Below are 24,771 nucleotides of genomic sequence, written 5' to 3' on the forward strand. Positions count from 1 at the left end.
GAGAGATCGATGGACTTGGAGTTTCTGGAAACCCTTGGACAACTTTTCTGAACTCGAGCCAGACGGTGTCGTCCGGCAGCTGGGCTGTACACTGATCCTCTCCCCACTTCATGGATCAGAGCTGGAGCCGTCTTTGGCATAATTACTCTGCCATACCAACAGCACATTTAGCAAAGGACCATCTTGGGGGACAGCTGGAGTCTGGCATACAGTGGTGGGATCGTTCAGGATGAACGGTTCAGAAGGGGAGAGGAGAAAAAATATGAGTGCCATGACAAGTGTTATCCTTCATTTTGCAAAGAAAAATATAACATAGGGTTCATCCAAGATCCTTTCTTGTAGTTCCTTTCTGCCCCTACCTTGCTACGACTCCTCTCCTTCCTCTTTAGGTTTGGACAGCTGAGCCTTTGCACCATCATTAGATCGGATGTGGACTGTAGATAACCTGATGTGTTTTTCATAACTATCTGTTAATAGGACAGCTGTTTCAGAAAACAAGTTGCACAGGAGAGGTAGAAACCTTTCAGTCTGGGGGTCCAGGAGATCCTTTTTTCTGCACTGTCCCTGTTCATGTCTTGTTTCTGCATCTACAAGCATAGACCCAGAAGACTTTATGCACTTTATTTGAAATAAACAAACGGTCAATTCTGGAAATATTTTTTTTAATTTGATACGTTTGTCATGTTCACCTGCTAAATGTGAAGCTTCATCTGCTGCACTAAAAACGAGAGTGCTTGCTATATAGTTAAGTCATCTTGTTGCCATTTTTATGATCATCAAATTTTAATAGTCTCTACTAATAGTGTAACTAGATATAATTAGATGTCTTTTCAAACAATAACCTTACTGCACTGGCTTATTATGTATCTAGGGATAATACCATCAGTGTTATTTTTCATGCACTGAACATGTGAAGAAAGTCATGTTTAAAATTCATATTTCTAATATATAAATCCCAGTTTTGTTAAAAAAAAAGTTGCAGATTCCCACTGATATTCAGTGAACATAAAGGAGACAGATTCGGGATGAAACTGTGCAGATTGTGTGTAAAATATAACACATTATTAATTCACCTGGGGGTTTATAAGTAAAAATGATAAACAGATTTCATAGTGGAGTAAAAATACTTTAGTAAAGGGCTGCTTAAGTTACAGTAGCAAATTACATTTACTTCGTTACTGGCCAACTCTGCACCCAAGTGTCCTCCTTTTGTGCCAGTGGTCACACTACACAGCAAGTCAATTTTTGCTGCATATGAGCTCAGTGTGTTTATGACCTCTTCACACAGCCCTTCACAGGGACGAAGTGAAGAAAGTAGTGATGAAAGCTCTAGTCTCTCCTGAATAAGTCTGGCATGGTTTGCCTCAACTAACAGCATTAGTTTTGGATGGACGTTGCCATACTTGATCACTTTTATGACAAACTTCCCAATGCAAGTGTCGGATCAGGCTGTCCTCCATGGCAATGAGGTGATTGGCTCTCTTCATCATGAATGACAGAAGAGAGCTAGAATTCCTCAATCACTCCTAAACTGTTTAGAATGAATGCTCAGATGGGAGACAGACTGAAGGAAAATTTGGAATAAATCACTGGAGAAACTCGATTTTCATGAGTTGGGTCCATTTGGCCTGTTAGAGGAAACAGTCCAATCCAAATGAAACTTAAAATTGAACATGTGATCAGGTATTCCAGGCTCTAATTCTACATGTGTACAGGGTCGGGGGGGTGCATTTGCAGATATGTGTCGCGAGCAAGAAGTTGGTGGGGCAGGGGGGTGTTGGCGCCAGCAGACAAAGGCCGGGATTTTAAGAGATCAGAATAGCATTTCCTAATGCACATGTGTGTTTCAGTCGAGATTATCATTTTATCATACCACAGAATAAAGGTAAGAAATTTTACATAAGGTCAAGATGTACATGTGGGTAGGGTTAGGGTTAGATTTAGGGTTAAGCTTAAGAGTATCAGTTATCTCTACTGGTATGCTATTATGACAAAGTATGCTGATCTATCAGAACACCAGAAACAGGATGGACTGCGGTTGGCCGTGCTGAGCAGTTTGGGGGTCAAGTGGGCATGAAAAGTGAAGAGGCCTTTCAGTGCTGCTGTTAAGGCTGACGTGCACTTGGAGAAGGTAAAGTGCAGTTACCGTGTTCAGAGTCCATTTCAAGGGGCACGCAGAGCAAGAATTCTTAAAGTCAATAAAGTCCAGAATCTGTGTAGTCCGTCCGCCCTAGGGGTCATTCAGCAAGGGAGTAGATGAAGCTATGTGGGGTTCAGAACCGTTTTGTTAAGAAACAAGGCTCGAGGGCCAAAAGAAAATGTAAAGAAGGTGTGTGGCAAACGCCTTGGAACACAAACTCAAAATTGCACGTCAGGTAAGGTAAGGTCCACATCAGTGTCGCAGCACCTACTGGGTGCTGCCGACATGCTTTTAAGGAGTCCTGAGTAATCATGCTTAATTGGCTCCAACTGAGATTACTCAGGACTCCTTGGTCTGTTTTGTGTTTGCTGGTGACATTTATGTCATTTATGACAGCAAAAGCGGGTCGTTATCGTTGATTCTATAGGTGCAAAGTTTTACTTGTTTTCCTATTATTTGCCTCTGCCAAACCTTCCCTTTAAGCAGGTGTGTTGGCTTCCATGGACCCTTTTCAATGACTGAGATGTTATTAGCACAAACATAAAGATAGCCATATGGTAAAAAGCAGGAAATTCAAAGTGCACAACAATATTTATGCTTATTGTCACAGCTCTCAACAAATCGGGTTACAAAACAAGGTGGAAGGGGAACGATAAACAGGAGTGCAAGTGTTGATAGGATAGGATTATGCTGGGATTTTCAGTTTGTTTATGTCAAATACTGACTTGCACAGCCATGGGTTTGATTTTGTTACAAAGTACGTCACAGTGCCATTTCACACGAAACCTGAATCATAGTCATTTGAAGATGAGAAGGATGGAATTTAATCTTCATTAAATTGGAACTGCAATTTTCTAATTAATCAAATGGAATCAAATGTACTAAGAGCTTGCATCAAATAAAAAAGACCTGATAATCTGTTATCTACTACTTTAATAGTTTGGTTTTAGGTTATTTAGGTTGAATTCACTTTGGATATACTTTACATTAAATGCTGACTATTATCATTGACGTTGAGCCTAATATAGCTCTCTGAAGACCAAAGGCTATTAATTCATTATATATTTTCATATTCTGTTCCTGGCATATTAAGCTGTTTTTACTCTTTAGAGACCTTAAAACCTATTAAACCCTCACAAATGAACCGGTCACAACCCGAACTTTACCTGACACTACGGGCCAGGTTTTCCTGGTGTTTTGTGTCTTATGTGCTCCTGATTTCACTGAGTTTTATCATCTGTATGTTATTAGAAATATGCCTTGAATGTGTCTAGTCTTTGTGCCAGCATTGTACCTGTCACCCGGTCTGTTTCCTGCTGTGTTTCATGTCTTGTGATTAAATCCCGGTTTTGTTTTGGAGTAGTGCTTTTGTGTCCACACTGCCCTCCATCTTCGTGACAGAACCAAGCTTTTTTGGAGGTGCTTCCAGAGTGTCTTCATCACAATTCATTTAAGCATTATGAACATCCATTTTAAAAGCACTCCTGGTTCCCTCAGATATATATTTTTTTGTAGTCTTAACGTAAATAATTCACAAAGCTCCAGAAAACATCAAATGTCAACATTTAATGAAATGAGTTAGGGAGAGAACAAAGTTCCCTAACCAAACTTTCTGGACCAGTTCTAGGCGACTGAGTCTGGTTTCTTTGTATGGAACAATAAGATTTTCCTGGCAATATTCTAGAGAAAGTTCATGGGGAGCATTTTGTGACATTCACAGAAATTCTTGCTAGTTGTCTGATTGACTAACTCTAAGCCAAAATATTTCTTGTTCATGGGGCACACAGGTGATTTTTTTTTGTGCTGAAGATATCTTGAGATTACATTTGTTACCTAAAAATGACATGCATATGGAATATTATTTTATTCAAGCACTCAGATGGGTGACGTTTGCAAACGGTCCCTTTGCACTGCATCTTCATGAGTTGGGAAAATATGTCTGAAGTCAGAATGTGAAAAATGTTTGTTTCAAAGAGAATTTTAAAAGTTTGTTACAGTGGTACCCTCCATTAAACCACTGAAATATTTGGCTCAAGGTCTGATTGGCCATCTGAAATAAAAGCTGTAAATTAAAGTGGCTGGTTTTAGAATAATCAATAATATTGAGGCCAACAAGAAGTCAAAAAAGCTAAATAAAGCAAAATGTTGTGTAGCACCTTTATTTTTGAGGATCTTTTTACACTTTCATAGAACACGGAAAGAATAAATTACACTGACATATTGGAAGTGGAAATATTATGTGTCTTCTTTTCTAGCTGTTGGCTTTAAAATGTCCTTCATACATCACCTAAAGTAAGGTATTCATATAAAAAACATATTTGGTTTTTATAGCCAAGGCTTGTTACTTCCAACTCGAGACGTATCACCGTTACAACTGCGTCTCGCTTTCTCCCAGCCAGGTCTTTAGACAAACTTTACAACTTTGCCGACTGCGCCGGGCTACACCTGATCTTCGGGCTCAACGCTCTGCACCGGAACCATGACAATTCGTGGAACTCATCCAGCGCCCTGAGCCTTCTGAAGTACAGCGCTGGGAAGAAGTACAACATCTCCTGGGAGCTGGGAAATGGTAAGAGCGCTCCACCTCAACCGGGGAAGAAACTGTATTGGCTTTCACTAGGGTATTTCTCTGCACGTGATTGAGCTTGCATGGATCAAATCCTTACCACCCGCACTCAAAAACAGGCAGTGTTAAACAAAGCTTGAGAGTGGAAAACAGTGCGCCAGTATGCTGCATCTAGCCCACAAGCCATCTGTCAAAATGTTAGTGTTAAATTAAAATAACTTTTGCATCGATTTGCAAGCCACTATGGGAAATTGGTAAGGACACTTTGCACTATGCTTTGTATTCTTGTGGTTTCATTGTGGTTTCATTGTGGACAATAATTGGGAGTGTTCCAAAATTATATGAAGGCATCCCTTCCTGTCGTGGGGGACTTTTTGGTCTTGAGTATGAAATTGGAGGTGTGTTACCTAGATGTCCTAGTTAGACGTCCTTGTGCTAGATTTAATCATTAACATGTTTAAATGCCTTGAAAGGCAAATTATTATTGATCAAAGTGCATCTTTCAGCTGGAGCCAATGCTCTACTGCTGTAGGTTAAAAGCACCAAACAATACTCACCATAACCACAAACCCATCACCAGCGCACACTTCCACAGCACAGTGTTAACACAACCCTGAAATCACCATCAGAAAAGTCCATTTTACCATTGTGCAAAGAATGCTGGGTATTGACACAAGAGGGGCCATATTGATATGGATGTTAGTAATGTTCCAGTACTGTCTAGCAGAATATTCTGTGTAATGTTGGAGACTGTCCACACTTTCCATATACCAGAACCAAAGTTCACATAATCTTATTCCTCATCAATTTCAGAACCCAATGGCTACCGCACCATGGTGGCACGTTCCATCAACAGCAGCCGACTAGCCCAGGACTATGTCATGTTGAAGACGTTGCTCCAGTCGGTGCGTTACTACAGCCGTGCCAGCCTTTATGGTCCTAATGTTGGCCGACCTCGGAAAAATGCCATCGTCTTGCTAGATGGGTGAGTGGCACCAATAAACTTTGAAATCTGGACAGAATTTCCCAATATAAAATACACAAACTTTCAATAATGTGGTATTCAATAATAGCTCAAAAGTCTCTTACTCAATTAATAACCATTTTTTTCGAATGAAGAACTTGTTAATATTAGCAAAGAATTATTGCAAAAATATGGCAATATAGCAATTTCACGATTCAAAATAAGTTATTAGATGGTTTAAAAATAGAAACAAATACTTTAAACTTAATTTTGAAGGTGTAGACTGTTAAATCGTACATCCCAGTACATGTAAAGAATCGAGATAACTGCACAGATTAGGACTACATGGTAATAAATATATACAGATGATCTCACGAAAATACTGAGAGCAGACAGAGAGGCTTTGCTATTTTTTCTTGTCTCCCCATATTCTGGGAGGCGTAGCTGAAGCATGTTTATGTAGCTCTTGGACTGTTATTCCCAGGGGCCTCCGTACCAATGAAGAATCCCCTCAGCTAAATAAAGTGTCATCCGATTTATAATGTGACTGAGCGAGATCCCACCTGTATGCTACGGACAATAATAAAAAATAAAAAAAAAACAGGAAGTCTATGTATGCCTTCAGTGAACTTTTCCAAACGTGTCATCAGTCTAACCCAATTTCAGCAGTGCTGTTTTCTTTATGTAGTTGAAAGGAGCTTTTGTTCTGCTTGATCATCAGCAAAATTGTTGCAATTGGAAAAATAATTTCCTGTCACACCTCTGCATTTGAGCTTGGTCAGTTGAAAATAAAAATGTACCCAAAGTGGACCAGACCTGTTCTTCAGAAGAAACAAGAGAGAAACTTTAACCAGACTGTTATTGAAACAACTGAATGGATGGTGCAGTCCTCCTTGAGTTAATGGGGCATGCCGTGCGGAGGGAGTACAGCGCAATGGCCGCTGTTCGTTTAGGCCTCTCACTCGGATGCCATCAGTCATGGCAGCTTGATTGGCAATAGCTTAAAGAAAAGGCGAGTAAGACTATAACGGTAAAAGTGTGTTAGAGTGTGCCGTATAGCAGCACGTGCTGTTCTCATATGGTCTTTAATTTAATGGCTGAAGCCTGTTAGCAGGTTGTAGTTCCTCACTGGAGAGCAGGGAAAGTGTATAGCCACAGGCCCTCTTAAAAACACACAGCCTCCTGTAATACGCAGCCCATAAACCACTCCGCACTGCTACAACTGAGCCGCATTTACAGGCTTCTCCTGATCCCGTAGTTGTCCCGAAGTTTATCTGGTCTGTAAACACCCGGCCGCGTTTCGTTCTGCCACTTTATTTCATTATTTATTTATTTTTATCCCCCCGCTGGAAAAAGGCCTGCTTCCTCTCGCCGGTCTGCTCTCTCGTTCTCCTGGCGGCATTGCGGGGCTGTTTGAGTGATGTCCTCAAGTGCCGTCAAAGGTCTTCTTCAGACAGAGACGCCACCCCTTGCTGCTACCAGTCTGAGCGCCGTGATTAACGATATATATTCTCTGCGGAGCTGCGGCACATAAATCTGTTCATCCGCCATGTGAAGTGGAGAGGCAGGTCGCGGAGATCGGAATTCAGACAGAAAGTAAAGTGAGCATGGGGGAGGGTCCTACTTTTTTTTTGGTCTGCAAATCACACTTAAGTGTTTAACAGAGCCATGCGGCTTGTTGCGTGTTTGTAAAACAGAGCCGGGCCTCCCGGTGAGATGGAGGCTTTTGCTCCCAAAAAAGGATTGAGAGGTGTGCACAGTTCCCTTGAGGTTGCACAGGCTTCCTGTAGGATCTGTAGACCCTCCTTGGCTCGGACCTACGTTTACACTGCTGTCCGAGTTAGCGGTATAAACACACTCCGCCTGTGACTGATGGGCCTTCTCCGGCTCACTTGGCTTTGGCAATGGGAGCCTTGGCTGGGCCTCGGTTTCTCAGGCCATTTACGTGCTCGGGGCACGTGGAAGGGCATCGGCAACAACAACTTTCATACCACCGTAGCCTCCACCTCAGAGTCTATTTTGAAGAAGGGCCACCCTGTGTCAGAATGATGCAGAGCAGGCCTCCTGTATGAAATTACAGGCAGCGTGTGTCCTTGCTGTGGTGCTGAATTTTGACTTGGCAGGACTCGTACAATAACTACTGAAGTCTTTGAACTTTGCTTTTTTTTTTCTTAAACGTATTATTGTTGGATCTGTCAAAGACAACGTGAAATGCTATTCATGTCGATGCACTTTCATAGAGTCAAATCACTGCAAGTGCATTAGCAGTTTCAACACAGGTCATTCAAAGGGTGATCGTGTGTTAATTGGAAGAAAAAAACTACTGCCATTCGAAGGCATTGGCATTGCATTCTGCAGTATTTTTAACTGGTATAAATCACAGTGCTGTACATTAAGCGTGGGGCTTGTTTGCTAGTGCAAGGTCAAAGTAGTAATCAGGATGTACATAAATAGATGAAATATGTTTGCACATGTGATTGTCATGCCACAGGGTATGAAGGAGGCACAAATGCGTCACATCAGTAAAAAAAAAAAAAAAAAAGAATTTTAATAGACAGAAAACAAAGACACGGCACGATGGCTGGAAGAACAAGTGAACAGAAAAGCAGCAAAAATCACCAATGCAGGACGAGGGAGTGAGGGAGAAAACCAACATATAAAGGGTTCTAATCTCTCATGTCAAATAAGCATCTGCCAGGAATGATTAGAATTCTTGCGTACATGTGACTGGCAGCACCTGACTAGCCCAGGTCTGCATGGGTTTTATAATGATATATTGATATGAGATTAAATCTTTCAGAAGTATTCAGAGCTGTCAATCATATGTCTTCTGCCATTTTAAAACTCTGTAAATAAAAACATCACTAAACATTTTTTATGTTTACAAAACCAACTACAAGTAAAATCCCACTTACTACTATTGTGTCCTTGAGCAAGACACTTAACCCTGAGGGTCTCCAGGGTAACTGTAAGTCACTTTGGATAAGGGCGTCTGATAAATGCTGTAAGTGTAAATGTAAAAAAGGGTTTGTTCTTTAAGATACAGATAACTACCAAGAAAACATCTTCAATAATGTTCACATTATCTCAGCACTACGATGACCGTAGGAAAGTTCATGCGTTCTTTGTCCTTTGCAGGTTCATGAGGAATGGTGGTTCCGTTGTGGATGCTGTAACGTGGCAACAGTAGGTATTTTACCTTTTTCACTTACGTTCCTAGTCAAATGCTCAAAGCCAGATAAGATTCTGCTCTCTGTATCATTGACAGGCCTTACATTTCCTTTGTTTTACCAAACTACACACACAACAGAGTCTAATAGGACAACGTGAGGGTCTTAGATTTACAGTTGCTTTTGTTTCACAGAACAGAGTGCCGTTTACGTAAGTCCGTAATTGCAAACACCTGCTTTCCCAGCAAAAGGTTAAGATGCTTTTGGAAGGTGGGATGCGCACGCACGCCCAAGCCTCTTCTCTTAATCTCATTAAGGTTCATTACACTGAAGGGTAGTAAAATGGCCTTGTTGACAGCTGGTAAAGGAAATGCCATTCGGTGCAACAAAAAGAGAAAGCGTCTTGCATAAAATAAACATGAGCCTCGGACTGTGTTTGATTTAGGTTTACGAGCAGATAAATGGCATGTGTGTTTTTCCACGTTGTGTTATGTCACACAGCAGGATTGTTTCTCTTTTACACAGTGCATAGTCAGGGTATTTTGCTGAAACTGATGTATTGAACCGAACATGCAATATTATGCAATATGTGTACGAAGAAAAGGAAGAGGTTTGATGTGTTGCAAAAAGCACAAAGCGTGTTTTAATTGAAATATTCAATGTGGCATCTGAAATTTCTTTCTGAAATGTATCTGTTTCAATTATTTCCAGAAATATTTGCTATTCATGCTCAGTCAGGCTCAATTTAAAAAAATGTAGATATAGAGCCCATCCACTGCATTTATCAGATTTTGCGGCATTTATCACACACCTTTATCTTACAATCAGTAGTTACAGGTACAGTCCCCATGGAGATACTCGGGGTTAAGTGTCTTGCTCAGGGACACAATGGTGGTAAGTGGGGTTTGAACCTGGGTCGTCTGGTTCATAGGCGAGTGTGTTAACCACTAGACTACTACCCACCCATCATCCACGACTCAAGAATTTTTTAATAATTTTTTTTTCATATTAAACGCACATTTTCATATCATCTATTTGCCTCCTTTGCTACAATTGTGCAGCCAGTTTTGAGTCCAGGGGTGTTTTTATTCCTTTTGTCTGAACTGTTCACTTGTCAGCAGTAGACCACAGATGCTACATATTGAGATTATGATGGAAATTCCCTTGATAATTCACATTCCACATCAGAATTCTAGTCCAAGACCAACTCCCCAATACTTGTTGAGCCAAAAGCCGTTTTACCACCCAACGTGTCAGAAGCTATCCATCCATCCATTTTTCTAAATCCACTTATCCAGGTCAGGGTTGCAGGGGTGCTGGAACCTGTCTTAGCAGTTTTCAGGCACAAGGCAGGAACGGACACACACACACACACACACACACACACACACAGACCATAGCATCACCATTTCATGTGAACATACAGAGGAAATCTCCATGGAGTCCTGATCATTTTATTGCAAGGCAGCAGTCAAAATGTAAGACTTTTTTTTATTCTGAATTGTGAGCCCAACATTGTGTCTTGTCATCTTTAATTTGCATCTGAAATTCAAACAAATATTTTTAATAATTTCCCGAATGAAAGAAAATATTCCGCACCCCTCTGGCCTTGTGTCACGTTATGGATCAGTTTGCTGGGCCATGATGAATTACTTCAGTGGTTTGTGGACTCTAGGAAGTACGAAGTACTTTCCTTTCAACAGCTTGTCAACCGTGAGCCACATACAGCTCTTCCTTATGGTGTTGGGTGAGTCTTGGAATGAGATGGAAATTATATTTGGCTGCAAGTGTATTTTTTGGTCAGCATGTCCCCGGGTGGTGTTATTCAGGAGCTGGTGGTTGGGCTCTGCTAATGTCTGTGGGAGATGAGAGCATGAGGGATATCTCTCAGCAGCAACTGTGGATGACTGTATATGTATGCAGGCAGTTTGTCAAGAGCTGCTGGTTTCGCAGCATGCAGACCTGCATGAGCCTCATTTAAGCCCTTCCCAAAGAGTCTCGGTCCAAGGAAATATCCATGTGCTGCTGCACGATTCTCTCCAATGCTGCCTCGAGTCTCCAATCAGAACAGAGGAATAAGGAGGATAGGGAGCCATGCACGGCTTCTGAATGTTCACAGGAAGTGCATTCAATGAAACTTTTCACCACTTTTCATTTCTTTATTCAACTCATGTTGAATTCTTGTGGCTTTTTATGGAAGGAGAGACGGATGCTGGTGAAGACCTTCACCCTGGCAAAATCAAACCACATGTCTTCACCCCACCCCACTTACAGATGTAGAGCACGACAACGAAGCCATTCTCATTCGATGATTTGTTGCAGCTCTGCTGAACTTTTGTCTCTGCCTCTCGTCCTTTAGTTCCCCATAGGATGTGTATAAAAAATTTATATACACTGTATGCTGCGACTTATATTTACATTTATGGCCTTTATCCAGAGCAATCAGTAATTACAGGGACAATCCTAGGGTTAAGTGACTTTCTCAGGGACACAACCTTTGTGACTTTGTGGTCTTCTGGTTCAAATGTGAGTGCTAGTTTACCCTGGAATATTAATTTGCAATACAAACTTTGCCTTCTGCATACACTGTGCAGTGTATGATTACAGTCCGGTACCCCAGTGGTTTGCATCAGTGAGCAATTCCTCACATCTGGAACCCTCAAGCTACGCTGCAAAACAGATGACTGACATCTTCTGGTGTCTGTCCTTCTCAATGTTGTTTTGCTCGTTATGTGACCACTAATTTTGAGGGTCGTCTTTCCCGGTGAACCACATGGGGGGAAAAAAGGAACTGGTGGATCTGGCGGATATTTAACCAGTGTTCTAGATCAAGAGGTAATGAAGATTTGTGACTCGACAGTTGTGCTCGATGTCTCAGGGGGGTTGTAAATCAACACAGTTTCCTTGAAGCGCGCAACCTCAAGCGAGGTGGTTGGCTTTAGATAAACCTGAGATATGGCGGCAGCAAGGTGGATACTTTACTGACCTCCTCCATCCAGATGGTCATCCTTGCTTTACCTCATTTTGTCATCCTCTCTCACCCTCCCTGACTTTCTCTCCACATCTGTTTTTCACGTGAAAAGGTTGTGCGTCTTGTCATTGCCTCTTTCTTTGACATCTCAATAAACTCCACAGGCTGAAACCTGCTATTTGTGCCAAACTCTAGAAAATGGGCTTTAGATGAAAGATCAAACAGTTAATTGATACAATATTCTATTTTATGTAATACTGGTAAATATAATATTTACAGATAGTTGTATTTCCTTCAGACTATACTTCAAATGTGGCTTAAAGAAATTAGATTGGGTTAATATTTCATTGGTCAATGCTAATTTCAGACAGCTGAAATAGAGCAGTATAGATTGTACATTAGATGTCAGAGAAAAGGTCATGTGAGTCCATCTCCACCGGTAGTTTAAAGACAAAAAAAAAAGAAAGTCAAGAAAAGCGTCATTGCCAAAAACCAGCAGTAGAGTGGACCATGAGTGGACCAGAGTGGGGTCCACTGGCTCCAAATGCTTACTGGAAACTCAGTTGTTCATTGTAGTTGCATGGTCAACTCCAATCTGGGGTTGCAGTGGCTTAACTGTGGGTGGTGTCATGTGAAGAATAGACATGAACAAACCGGATGTACCGTTAGAAGCAGGACACCCAGGACTGTACTGGTGCCAATACTTAAGCTGTGGCCAGCAATTGGACGTACGGGTGCCACAAAGGCAGGTATTGTGGATACTTTAAGCTACTTCAGGTTATACAGACTGTACAAAAAATAAAAATAAAATGAAAAGGCTTCCCAGGCATGGCTGAACAGTTCCATTCTTCTCGTGCCTTGACTTTTTTTTGTTTCCTTGATTGAAAGACTCATGCAGGTGCTTCACATTAAAATTAATGACACTCATTATTGAGGCTGACCAATCAGCACACAACAATAACCCAGCACTCCTGTGTCCTTTTAACAGATCCTTTTAATTGACATGGTAGTTCACAAGTCCAGTCTTAAGTCATGGACCTGGACATGCTGGGCGCCGTACTTGGAAGCAGTGATGGGAACCAGCTGTGGCTGGTACTGACTGTGAAGTTGTGGACGGCACAGGTTGTGAAGCCCTGGTGAGAGCCAACTGTGGGGCTGACTGATATTACTGTGGCATCCGTAGCAAGGCATCTGGGTAGAAAATCTGGAATTGTCACGTGCCATTCACAGTGTGTCACCTCTATGCTCCCATGGCTTAGAAGATACCCAGTGATGATTGTGTCCGCCTCCATATTTATTTTGGTGTTTCAGTCTGTCTGAATCGTTGGGTGCAGGAGATGAGAGCTCAGCATGCCAGATTTGAGTGAGTCCAGAGTGACCATCTCTTGTTTCTGCTCCACTATAGCAGCGCAAAAGTAATCCATAGGGTCCATTGAAAGGACTATTTCAAGACTCCTTGGCAAGTAAAGTTGAGCAATATTAATTTAAGATATTTACCAACCTGGAGGTGCTGATATGACAGTGCTGGACGTTAGGCCAAACTTCTGAACCAGCATCAAAACTGTTTCAACCAATGCTGTTTCTAATCTTCTTGGTAGAACTCAACAGCATTTTTATCTGCTTGCCTTACTGCTGCACTGAATTAGATTTTGTCTGACTGTTGCAGTTACTACATGGACAGACGAGTGTCAAAAGTGGAGGACTTCATGAAAACACGGCTGCTGGACACGCTGACAGAGCAGATCACCAAGGTGCTGAAGGTGAGGACTAACCACCCAGTAGTTTGCACATTGGCCTTCCAATTGGAGCTTCTCCTACATTTTGCATCCAGATAAGCCTTAAATATCTCTTCTGGGAAAACAACTTGTGTTTCCCATCTTGCCAAAATCTCCAGTGGTGTGATTATGTCACCACATTTTGGGGTAATGAAGTCCCTATTGCCATCGTTAATTTTTGCTTCTTGTCTACCCCCAGTTTTATAAAAGCTGTCATGAAGCGGAGTGCCATGGCGTTAACAAGCCTTGGCCCAGCTCAGCAGTAGGGTGGGGTCAGTGGAAGATGGAGGGGAGGGTTTCAGGATTGCTGCTAATTAGGAGTGCTAGGTTGCAGTTTCCTGGTGGGGCGCGCTCTATAAATGCACACTTCCCTTGGTTTTACACGAGGCAGGCATGAGACATCTGGCATCTGTGCTACAACCGAGAAAGAAGACACTTTTTTGACATTACTGGATTATAATAACAACAGGGACCTGGGACTGTTAAAAAGGTGTTAAAAAGAAAGAAAGCTGATTATTCTGTTTCCCATGATGCTGAAGTGTTGCATGACAAATCAGAAACAGAAACAAATCAAAATAGTTCATCATACACATTATTATTTTTTTATAATTGGTAATGTGAATGGTGCTATATACTAAATGAATGAATAAAAAAAAAGTGCTGTTCATTCTCATGCAAGTCAGTTCCTGAGTTTAAAGGCATGTGACGTCTCCATATCTGCCCCGTTTTCCCAATCTGTTCTGCACATGCACTCTCGAAAAATATCTGGAACGGATCAGCCATTAAGGCAGAATGGGAACAAATTCTGTCCTTGCATTATTTTCTGTGCAGAATGGATCAAACGGGATGGCTGGTGCTTATAGTGTCCTATTAATCTTAAAAAGGATCAAATTAATGTAAACTAATTCTGTAAACCTAGTTTAAAAAAAGGAACTATATTTTTTTTCAGTGTGAACTGGCACAGACTTCTTCAGTTTCACATTCATGTAGTGTATGTGTGTGTATATGTGTACACTCGTGTGATTAAACTTTAATTACTGAGCATTTTTAATTGTTGTTCACTTGTTGACATTCAGTATTCAACATGCATATATTTGTATTTGCATATTTTAAAGATAAAGATGCATATTTTCAATATACGAAAAGTGTACATATGGTTTTGCACAATTGTTTTGCAAGGGCAAAGGGCCTACGCTATCCAAGGAACCTGGTGAGTTTTATGGGTATGTGTGTATTAATGTGTGTAGGTGTTCACTATGAAGAAGTGGCATTGGCTGTCCTGCCAGAGTGAGATAATAGTTTACAGCCTGCTGCTCTGGGTTATGCTCCCCCTGGCAGCAGTTCAGTGCAAACTGCGATAATATGGCAGGTCTTTTTCAACTGCATTAGCGACCAGCGCCAAGCTAGTGAGCCTGCTGTGGTTGGCTGTTTTCCAGCGTTAAGCTCCTGCACTCACGTTACCACTTAACATATCGATGTGTTAAGGGAGAGTGAGCGTAAACTCCAAACTGTCACCTACTGGTGGAACACCAGTGAACGAATGAGTCATGATCTTGACCTGTGTGTGTGTGTGTGTGTGTGTGTGTGTGCGTGTGTCTGTGTGCTTCTTTGCTCAGATAGTAAAAACACACGCTCCGGGAAAGAAAGTGTGGCTTGGAGGAGTCGGGCCCGCATGGGCAGGTGGCACCAACAACCTATCAGACACATTCGCTGCCTGTTTTTTGTGAGTAAATGACATATTTCAAGCATTGTATTCACACTACTTTCATAAATATTTTTTCTATAATACTTTGATATACTTTCTCTCCAGATGGATAAACACTCTCGGTATTTCCGCCATGCATGGCATCGATGTTGTGCTCCGCCACTCGTTCTTTGACTACGGCTACAATCATCTGGTGGACCAGCACTTCAATCCTGTACCTGTGAGTAATGTACTCTGCCTTTTGAAGCACATTATATTACCCATCAAACATTGCATTATTATTTCAGAACAAAATTATAAAACTTTATGGCCTACATGTATAATTATAATTTGTTTTTAACTAATAATTTAATACTTTTAAATAATCATGACAGCCCTTACGGAAATAGTTAGGTAATTATAAAAAAAATTACTTATTACAAACTATTGATGAAAAAATTTGTCATAATATATTTATGATACACTGCCAGTCAACAAACCTAGTCTCCTAACTAATTTTACATTGTCCAAAAAAAAAAAAAATAATAATATTACAGGCTGAGAGGTTTTTCAAAATAGCCTTCATCAAAGTTTGTACTGTATATACATTGATAATTATTTACAAATTGTACATTTAAATCTGAAAACTCTTAGAAACTGTACGGTATCTCATTCACACAGCAACACCAACCATTCTGGCAATCCTCAGCGTTTCCCGTGGGACCTATTAGCTGAGATGAAAGGTGTTTAGCAGTGTTGAATGCTTGAGCGTCGATGCGAGCCCACAATGAAACCTGAGCCCGCTGTCCACATCCCAGGACAATGACACCATCTCCCGCCACGACCCCCGCCTACCCACCCCCCCACCTGCAAGCCCCGCAGAGCAGCCAGCTGGTGAGAAACTCGCAACCTGAGCCCCTGAAGCCCCACAGGTAGCCTTCCTAATCCACCAGCCCCCAAAGCACCACTGTCGACCACTTAAACTTCCCCAGCCTCCGACTGAGCCTGGGAGCACCATACGGCCCTGAGCATCTGGACAGACTCCTGTAGGCTGGCTGAACAGCAGGCGTCAAACTGTGAGCCCTCTAAAACCCTGCGCCCTGCTCCCAAAATGCTCAGCCCATAATTTACCTAGATACAGCACGCCGGGGGAGGTTTATTGCCAGGCAACCACATGAAAACCAGATCACAATAGACACATCTTGCGCTGGGCATGCCAAATGCTTAGAAAATGTTTTGTTTAAGGCAATACATTCATGAAGACATAAAATATGTCTTATTTCTTATTTCCCTTTTGTAATTACTGATGTCTTATTAAAGAAAGTGACCCAGGAAGTGTTATTTTGCTGCCTTTTGCATTGTGGCTTTGTGACACAAAGGAATAGCCACAATTTGGCTTTTTTGCTTCACGCTAAATTTGACCTAGAGAGCACAAACATGAGTTTCCTCCAAGGGACATCCCGATTATTAAACATTGGAACGGTCTGTTTTTTTGCTCTGCAGTCGTTTTGTTGCTATCCGCTAACCTGCCGTTATTTTTAGGAGCAATCGCCCCCCTGCCGGCATCACAATGCTTTTAACATAGCTGGGCGTCTGAGTCTGCTGCCAGCCTTCCCACTGAGAGAATTCGCTGCAGGCCCAACCTGTCCATCTGATGGAGAATTTATGTCTGGGGCCTTTCCCTTTAATCTAACGAGCCGAGCAGCCATTGGGCCCAGTTGATCCCAGCTGCCCGACACAGTTCAGAATGGTTCAAGAGGTCCTGGGCACAATTCAGTCCTTCGGTCCTGATATTTTTCCATCTGCCCATGTCATACCATGTTATTCAGCTAAATGGGTTGTGAGGGACCGGCCCGGGGCATGAAGTTTCTTGGTCTGAGTAACAGGACAAAAGGAGCATATGTCATGAGCACACTTCAGGATACCTTGTTCAATTTCCAAATCCCTTAATTCTAATAAGTATCAATGATAAAATATTTGCCTATTAAATCTTTGTATTTAGATAAATGATACATGTGACAACACAATCAACTTTTAACATTCCATAAGCCATCATAATAATAATAGGTAAAACATGAAATGTTCATTTTTTGCTAAGCACCAAGCATGAAGCTTGTTTACGACTGTAAGGTCACATGTCTTGGGATTTACATAAATTAATACAGTGGTGTGTATGAGAACAGCCAAACCTGTTCTCAATCAAGAAATCACTTGAATAGGACCTTTTTGACAAAGTGATGTAGACCAAACCAATTCAACCCTCAAAAGTTAGACATCATGCAGAGATCCAAAGGAGAAGAAATACATGATCTATCTGTGGACAAGGTTAGAAGTTCATTTCTGAAGCTGGACTCCCAATGAACCACAGTGAGAGCCATTATCCACAAACAGTGGTGACCCTTCCCAGGAGTGGCTGGCTGACCAAAATAACCCCAAGAGTGCAGCAACGACTCATCCAAGATTCACTAAAGACCCCACAACATCCAAAGAACTTCAGGCCTCACTTGCCTCAGTTAAGTTCAGTGTTCAGAACTTCACCATAAGAAAGAAATGGGCTAAAAATGGCTTGTTTGTGGAAAAAAACACTGCTGAGCAAAAAGAACATTAAGGCTCATCTCAATTTTTCCAAGAATTTTTGTGAAAATACTCAAAACAAAAGCTGAACTTTTTCAAAGGTGTATGTCCCATTACAACTGGTGTAAAACTAACATCGCATTTCAGAAAAAAGAATATCATACCAACAGTAAAATATAATGGTGGTGGTGTGATGGTCTGGGGCTGTTTTGCTACTTCAGGACATGGAAGACTTGCTGTGATAAATGGAACCATGAATTCTGCTGTCTACCAAAAAATCCTGTCTGGATTGTCTGGCCATCTGTTTGTGACCTCAAGCTGAAATGAACTTTGGTTCAGCAGCTGGACAACACACCAGCAAGTCCACCTATGTTTGGCTGAAGAAAAACAGAATGAAGACTTTGGAGTGGCCTTTTCAATAGTCAAAGTCCTGACCTGAATCCTATTGAAATGCTGTGGCATGACCTTGAAAAGGCGGTTAATGCTCGAAAATAATCCAACTCTGTAAGGATAAGTTGGTCAGAATTCTTCTACCGTGCTGTAAAAGACACGCTTGATTGCAGCCATTCCTTATAAGGGTGGTCCAACCATTAGGTTTAGGGGGCAATCACCTTGTCACAGGTTTGGAAATTTTTTTTACTCTCTTAATAAAAAAATCCTTGAATTAACTGCATTTGTGTTTACAGTTGTCTTTGACTAATATTTAATATTATTTGATGGTCTGAAACATATAAATGTGACTAACAGGAAAAAGTAAGAAATCAGAGAGGGGGCAAACTTTTTCACACCACTGTAGATAAACATATACAGAAACACTTAATCTTTAATGATGTTGGGGCATGTGAGGTATTGATAGATACAGGAATAAATCATCCAGAATGTGGAAGTCGCGGGCCTGAGAGAATGTGGAGAGTAACTGGGCTCCTTTAAACACCATTGTGTTCTGAAAAAAAGGTAGTCGGTTTTTCTTAAAGAAAAACCGAGAACTAACAAACGGTCCTTTCTTGTTTTGTCTATTTATGTAAATACTAAGGACTAAGCATGTAGCACTGCACTGAGCACCATTTTGAAAATAGTGCTCATGGACAGGCTTTACTGTTCAGGATTGGTGGTTTTTAATTTTAGATGTCTGTAAAAAATGCTTTGCCAGTGTGCATTTAAACACAACCATGGAAAGAAACTTCTATTATTAACATGTTGCAATAAATGTGTGCTACACTCTGTGTCCAATGTGTCCAACCAACTCAAGAGCAATGAATAAAAAAAATCATATCTGTGATTTTCTTTGCTGATAGGAAGCGTGTTATTGCATTTACAGCATTGTTTTCCCATTGCTTTAATATACAGTGTGGCCACAAATTGCACAAACCTGCAAACGCTTGACCTATACTTAATTCAGAGCAAAGACCTTTCATCACTGGAGGCTGAGAAAGATCTTGGCAGCCTAATTAACTGTGGTCCTAAGGAGATGCAGAGTTAGTACCTTCTGTCTCCCCTTCATGAACATGACATACCACTAAACTCAGATATAGTGAACGTCTTGAAAGCCAGCCTACACCTGTCTCTAATATAATACGACGTTGTAGACCAATTGGACTGGAGCAGTGGTGGCCTAGCACTTAAGGAAGTGGACCCATAATTGAAAGTTTGCAGGTTCAAATCCTGAACCACCGAGGTTCCACTGAGCAAGATAATGTTCTTTGGTATCTGCTCACTGCTCACTAAGTGTCATGGGTCAAATTGTGCTGCGCTGCAGTGTATCACAAAAAAATCACTTGACTTGTAAAGAGAAAAGAGGGAGAGCTGTGTTTTATATCCCTCTGTACACATAGGCTATGTTTTCCTACTCTGAGTGGGAATTCATGTCTGAATGTATTTGGATGAGATACATGGTGGCGTTTGACAGGCTAATTTCTAAATGTATTACTCCAGGCCTCTGACCTTTTGACCTAGGACAAAAAGGTGGACACTGCAGTACACCAATGTGTGTTCTGATTCCTGGAGAGTAAAAGCGTCTGTTACTTGTTGTGTAGCCCATTTGGACACTGGAACTAATGCAGTAGTTTGCAACACTGAGAATCTGTGGCTCCCTTCTAGAAAAAGCTCAACAGACAAAACTCACAATGTGAACCCTTGATTATTGCGGTTTATTATGAGTATAACAGAATCTACAGCACTGTTCTTGGAGGCTCCTCAAGTATTTCATATATATATATATATATGTGCGTGCGTGCGTGCGTGCGTGTGTGTGTGTGTATATATATATATATATATATATATATATAAATAGAGAGAGAGAGAGAGAGAGAGAGAGAGAGAGAGAGCACATTTGTTTTGATAGCAGGAGGCACTATAGCGTTAACACTATAGTGTTAAAACGGCTTTCCGGTGTTTCAGAATGCAGATCACAGGGTGATTCCCACCTTTACTCTACATAACGATGAGACTGTTGCCAATAACTTGATTGCCTACTATTTCCTCACTGGAATTACTATTAAAGAATGATCAAATTTAGGTTACATTGTGTTGTAGGCTTTTCACTTGTCACGCTCGTTTCATTGTTACGCTATTTTCTATTTGCCACATTTATGATTATCCCATTAATGATCATCTGTGCCAGTTTGAGACAGGGCTGGAATGAAAACATTCTGGCTGGGGGTCCTCCAAGAGCAGAACCGAGAAGCTCTAAACACTGCCAACTGCATCAAGAGAAACAATGTAGCAGCAAAAACTATTAGGTTTACTGCTGAAAAATATTACATCAATCCAGGTCCATTAGAGGGAGATATCCATTGTGCATTGGAGAAAGAAGTAGAATATTTCACCAATGTATACTATACTATACTAATTGTGTCTGAAGTTGGGATGTTTTTTTAATGCTAATGGATATGGAAGTCTGAGGATAATGCTGAAATACATTTAACTGAATGCTGCTGTATGACAAAAAAAAGAATCCTTAAACCATCACAAATGTTTCGGATAATAAACAAATTATTAATTCAGTGACTAATGCATTCATTTAATAATTTATTTCATACCCATTAGCTTTCATTATAAACTGTCTGTAAACAGTGGACCTTCGCCGTTCTTTCCATCTGCAGAGTTATGCCCCTGTTTATCTGCGCTGTCTGACTCTGGCTTCCATAATGAACCCTTTACCATGCCCTTCAGTCTGGTATTTACAGGTCATTTCCAAAATCCACATATCAAAATCAAAGAGCTTCATCAGTTTAGGTATAACCTATGCATAATCTAAGGGGATATGTTATCAATAACCACATTTTGGGGACTAGTTTGTTTCTGTTCTGCTCATTACTGTGAAGGGAACACCGTGTTTGGAAAAGTTCTAAAGATTTTTTGGAGTGTTTTGATACCCATATACCAAATATCTGCTAAAATGAAATCTTATTTTTCACTGTTCCCTGATATCATCCAAAGAAAGTTTGCTTCAAAGATGTTCATCCCCTGGCGCCTCCAAGAAAACGTCTTTTCCGATGAAAGGACTCTTTTGACGGCAGAGAAAAGTTCCTCCTCTGAACCTCTTACAGAGGCGATGCGCTGCGACTGCACCTTCTTTTTTCCTCCCTGCTTTTCCCTGATTTTATGAAGTTGACTTATGCCATTAGTTGAAGCACACTGACGTTTCTTTTCCTTTTCATCGCACCCAAACATGTGCCCTGACCTGCTGGTGACCTTGTCATGCCAAACACAAGTTAGTAACGTATGCTGTGTTGCGTTGTTGGTCTTTTTTGCAGGATTACTGGCTGTCAATGCTCTACAAGCAGCTGGTGGGGCCACAGGTCCTGGCAGTGCACGTCGCCGGGCTGCAGAGGAAGCCGCGGCCGGGGAGGGTGATCCGAGACAAACTGCGCATCTATGCACACTGCACAAGCTTCTACAAGTAAGCTCTGCCCTGCATGAAACACAAGGGTTTTCAGCCAGTGAAGTGAAAAGAGAACTAATTGTTCATACACTAACTTCCGTGCTACTTTATTAACACAATGACTATTTTGTTATATTAATCATGCAATTAATTAATTTGAATTAGCATTAAATAATAATTTAGAATAACTTCACTCATTTTTTAAAAGTAATTATTCATGTATTTATTTATTTGGGGTTTTTTGCTATTGATTTGAGATTTATTGAAAATAATTTTAGTTACTTTGGCTGTAGAGAGTGCTTATCTGATTTCCACACCTTGGTATAATCCAAAAATAATTTTAATCATTTTTTTCAATGAGCCGTTCATTCATTACTTGTGCTCTACCACAAAAATATTAGCTATGTAAGGTGTGAAATTTTATTTTACCAGAACTTTCATCATGTCTCAAGCAAGTTGGAGCAAACTATTGTGTTTCAGTAAGGTTTCAATAATATGACCATCCTAAATAAATCATGTAAGATCAGGGGAATTTTATTTTGGAATTGTAGGTTCATGGGAATGAATTATGTTAAAATTACAATTATCAAAGGCCATATGTTTGTCACAAGGGTCTGCATTATTTGTGGTAAGTGCATATAGGTTCAAATATATGTTGTTGTTATCTGTTCTCAAAATAGGGATGCTGATTACAATTTGTTCCATCATTTATTTTTGTATATGGGGCACATAAACATTCCTCATGACTCCTTGCTGGTGTAATGCTTTCCAGTTATTTCATTTGTTAATATGTCGGATAATAGCCTAAATGGTTAAATCATAGGAGGCTGAATTTTATTTATTGATTAAAAGAACAATTGATTAAAAGATGCATGTAACATCATTCCAAAAATCTTATTTACACGTAAGAGTGGCTAGCCTTTTAACTATGCATTTACAAAAATAAGTGCATACTCTTTTGCCTAACATCACAACTCAGCAATTCTGGTAAGAAAAGAAAAGAAAACATTCTGCTTTCATGTGCTTGGAACCTAATTTCTGGACAAGATTAGATGAATTAATGAATGTAAATGTAAATATTATAACAATGTTCAGAAGGTTGGCATTGTAGAACACTTTTGGTAAGAATCTCTCGAAAACAGGATCTTTATTTTTAATGACATACTCACGACATAATGAAAACATTCTGCAAATGATCCTCTCAACAGAAGCACAAAAACTCTCAGGATGTCAGAATAACGGCGTTTACCGCAACGCGCCACATCCTGCCTAATGAAGCACATAAATAACTCACTCCAGATACCATGCCTTTCAGTGCAGGAGCCCATAAAACTTAACAAGTATCAATTATCAAGAGTGCTTTGGCTCTTTCTAACAGCACAGAGGTGCTGAAATGGGTCAGGGGCCTTCATCCCGTCTCAGGTAGGATCTGGAGGGCTCTCTGGGGTTTAATGGGTGGGGGACAGAGGGCTGGCAGGACAATAGGACGGTCTGTCCCGGGGACAGATAAAAAGTGACGGGGGCCTTTGAAGGTGATGTCTGAGTCCAGGATGATGTGCTCGGAGCTGTCATCAGCAGGGTAGGCTTACGGACCACTGCCCTGCCCACTTGCTGCTCAGTTACAGGTGTGTGTGTGTGTGTGTGTATTTAGGTAGCTATGCCTTGTGTGCGTGTGTCTAAAACTGTATTTCTGTGTGTCATGGTGTTTATGTGTGATAGCCAGAGTGTGTTGATTTATGTTTGTATGTGTCTGGAACGTATTAATTTCAAACGTGTGTGTATGTGTTAGTATCTTCATGGTCACTTTATTATAGGTACACACTTCTGGTAGACAAATTCAACAAAACACAGTAGTGACCCTGATATGGTAGTGGGATGTTGAGCCTGGTCTAGCCAGCAGTGATCTTGTGACCAAGAGACTGACCACTGATCAGGAACTAGCAAGCATACATTACAACTGCTGAGCTATGGTGTGGTAAAGTGTAGATGTTTCTAATAAATGGATTTAAATGTATAAATGTAACCCTATATATGCATTTCACACCACAGAGCCTCAGCCAAGCACAGTAGGGAGTGTTTCCACGCCTTACATTTTGCAGATTTAATGAATAGAGTCATAGCCCCGGAGACCCCCTATCCCCCAATCTCCAGGGCGGACAAATCGCGTGCGGCAGCTGTTTGCCGGTTACCCCCGTCCTCTGTGTAACATGAGGTCGGAGCTCCATTAGTGGTTTCAGAGGAGTCGAGCCAGTGACTCGAGAAGCGCTTCCCTGTCCGAGCCAGCATGCCGTCTCTCGACATAGAACAGACCCCCCCGCCTCCTTTTTCTTCGCAAAAGCGGTTTGTATGGTCTATGTTTCACATGATCCTTTCGGGAACATCAAACAACAGAAACGGCGTGTTTACGTTCCTCGCTCTAACCCCGGAGAGGTGCATTGTCTCAAAGTTTTTGGCCTGTCATTATCACCTTCCCATCTGAGTGTGTGATTGACTGAGTATTCCTTAGAACTACATTACTTTATACCAAGCCTGTTTTTTTCCGTGCTCGCATGGCCCAAATCTGACAGGTTTTACTTGAACTTAAGAATTTTAATTTTTTTTTTTAACTCTTCAAGATTTGAAGACATACTAAGAGCAAAGGCTTTTTTTTCCCATTTTGCAATGAGATTACTAACAGCCCTGTCTGACACAGCAGAGCGGCGACCTCTTCATTTGACCCCTTTAGAGACATATGGTATTCACTACGCTGGTGTTGTTCTAGCCTTTACATTAGAGTTCTTATTGGATTTTATCATGTTTGCCTTATCGTCTGTGTAGACATTTCTTTATTTAATATCCCTTAATCTGTTCCCTCACACTCTGGCCTGATAAGGGAGGCTCACGCGCAATATTGTCTGTGTAACTCTAGTGCTGGAAGCTTCCACACACCCACACGCAAGATGGAAAGGATAGCGCTTAGCACTTTCCGACGGGAAAACGCCTCCCCTGTTTCATGTGGAAAAGCAAAGCGCAAAATACACAGCATGTTCTGATAGTTTTAGTGT

At 41.1% G+C, this 24,771-nt stretch overlaps 1 protein-coding gene across 1 annotated transcript in view; it reads left to right on the forward strand.

Annotated features, from left to right (window-relative positions):
• Positions 1-24,771, forward strand: part of hpse2 (heparanase 2) — a 64,124-nt gene that overhangs the window by 30,235 nt on the left and 9,118 nt on the right. The window contains exons 4-10 of the mRNA XM_028959472.1: positions 4,536-4,709; positions 5,520-5,691; positions 8,809-8,856; positions 13,478-13,571; positions 15,203-15,309; positions 15,397-15,511; positions 21,600-21,745. Coding sequence (XP_028815305.1) covers positions 4,536-4,709; positions 5,520-5,691; positions 8,809-8,856; positions 13,478-13,571; positions 15,203-15,309; positions 15,397-15,511; positions 21,600-21,745 — 856 coding nt within the window. The remainder of the gene's footprint in view (positions 1-4,535; positions 4,710-5,519; positions 5,692-8,808; positions 8,857-13,477; positions 13,572-15,202; positions 15,310-15,396; positions 15,512-21,599; positions 21,746-24,771) is intronic.

The sequence above is a fragment of the Denticeps clupeoides genome, chromosome 2 (genome assembly GCF_900700375.1).
Source record: "Denticeps clupeoides chromosome 2, fDenClu1.1, whole genome shotgun sequence".
In the NCBI taxonomy this organism is placed as follows: domain Eukaryota; kingdom Metazoa; phylum Chordata; class Actinopteri; order Clupeiformes; family Denticipitidae; genus Denticeps; species Denticeps clupeoides.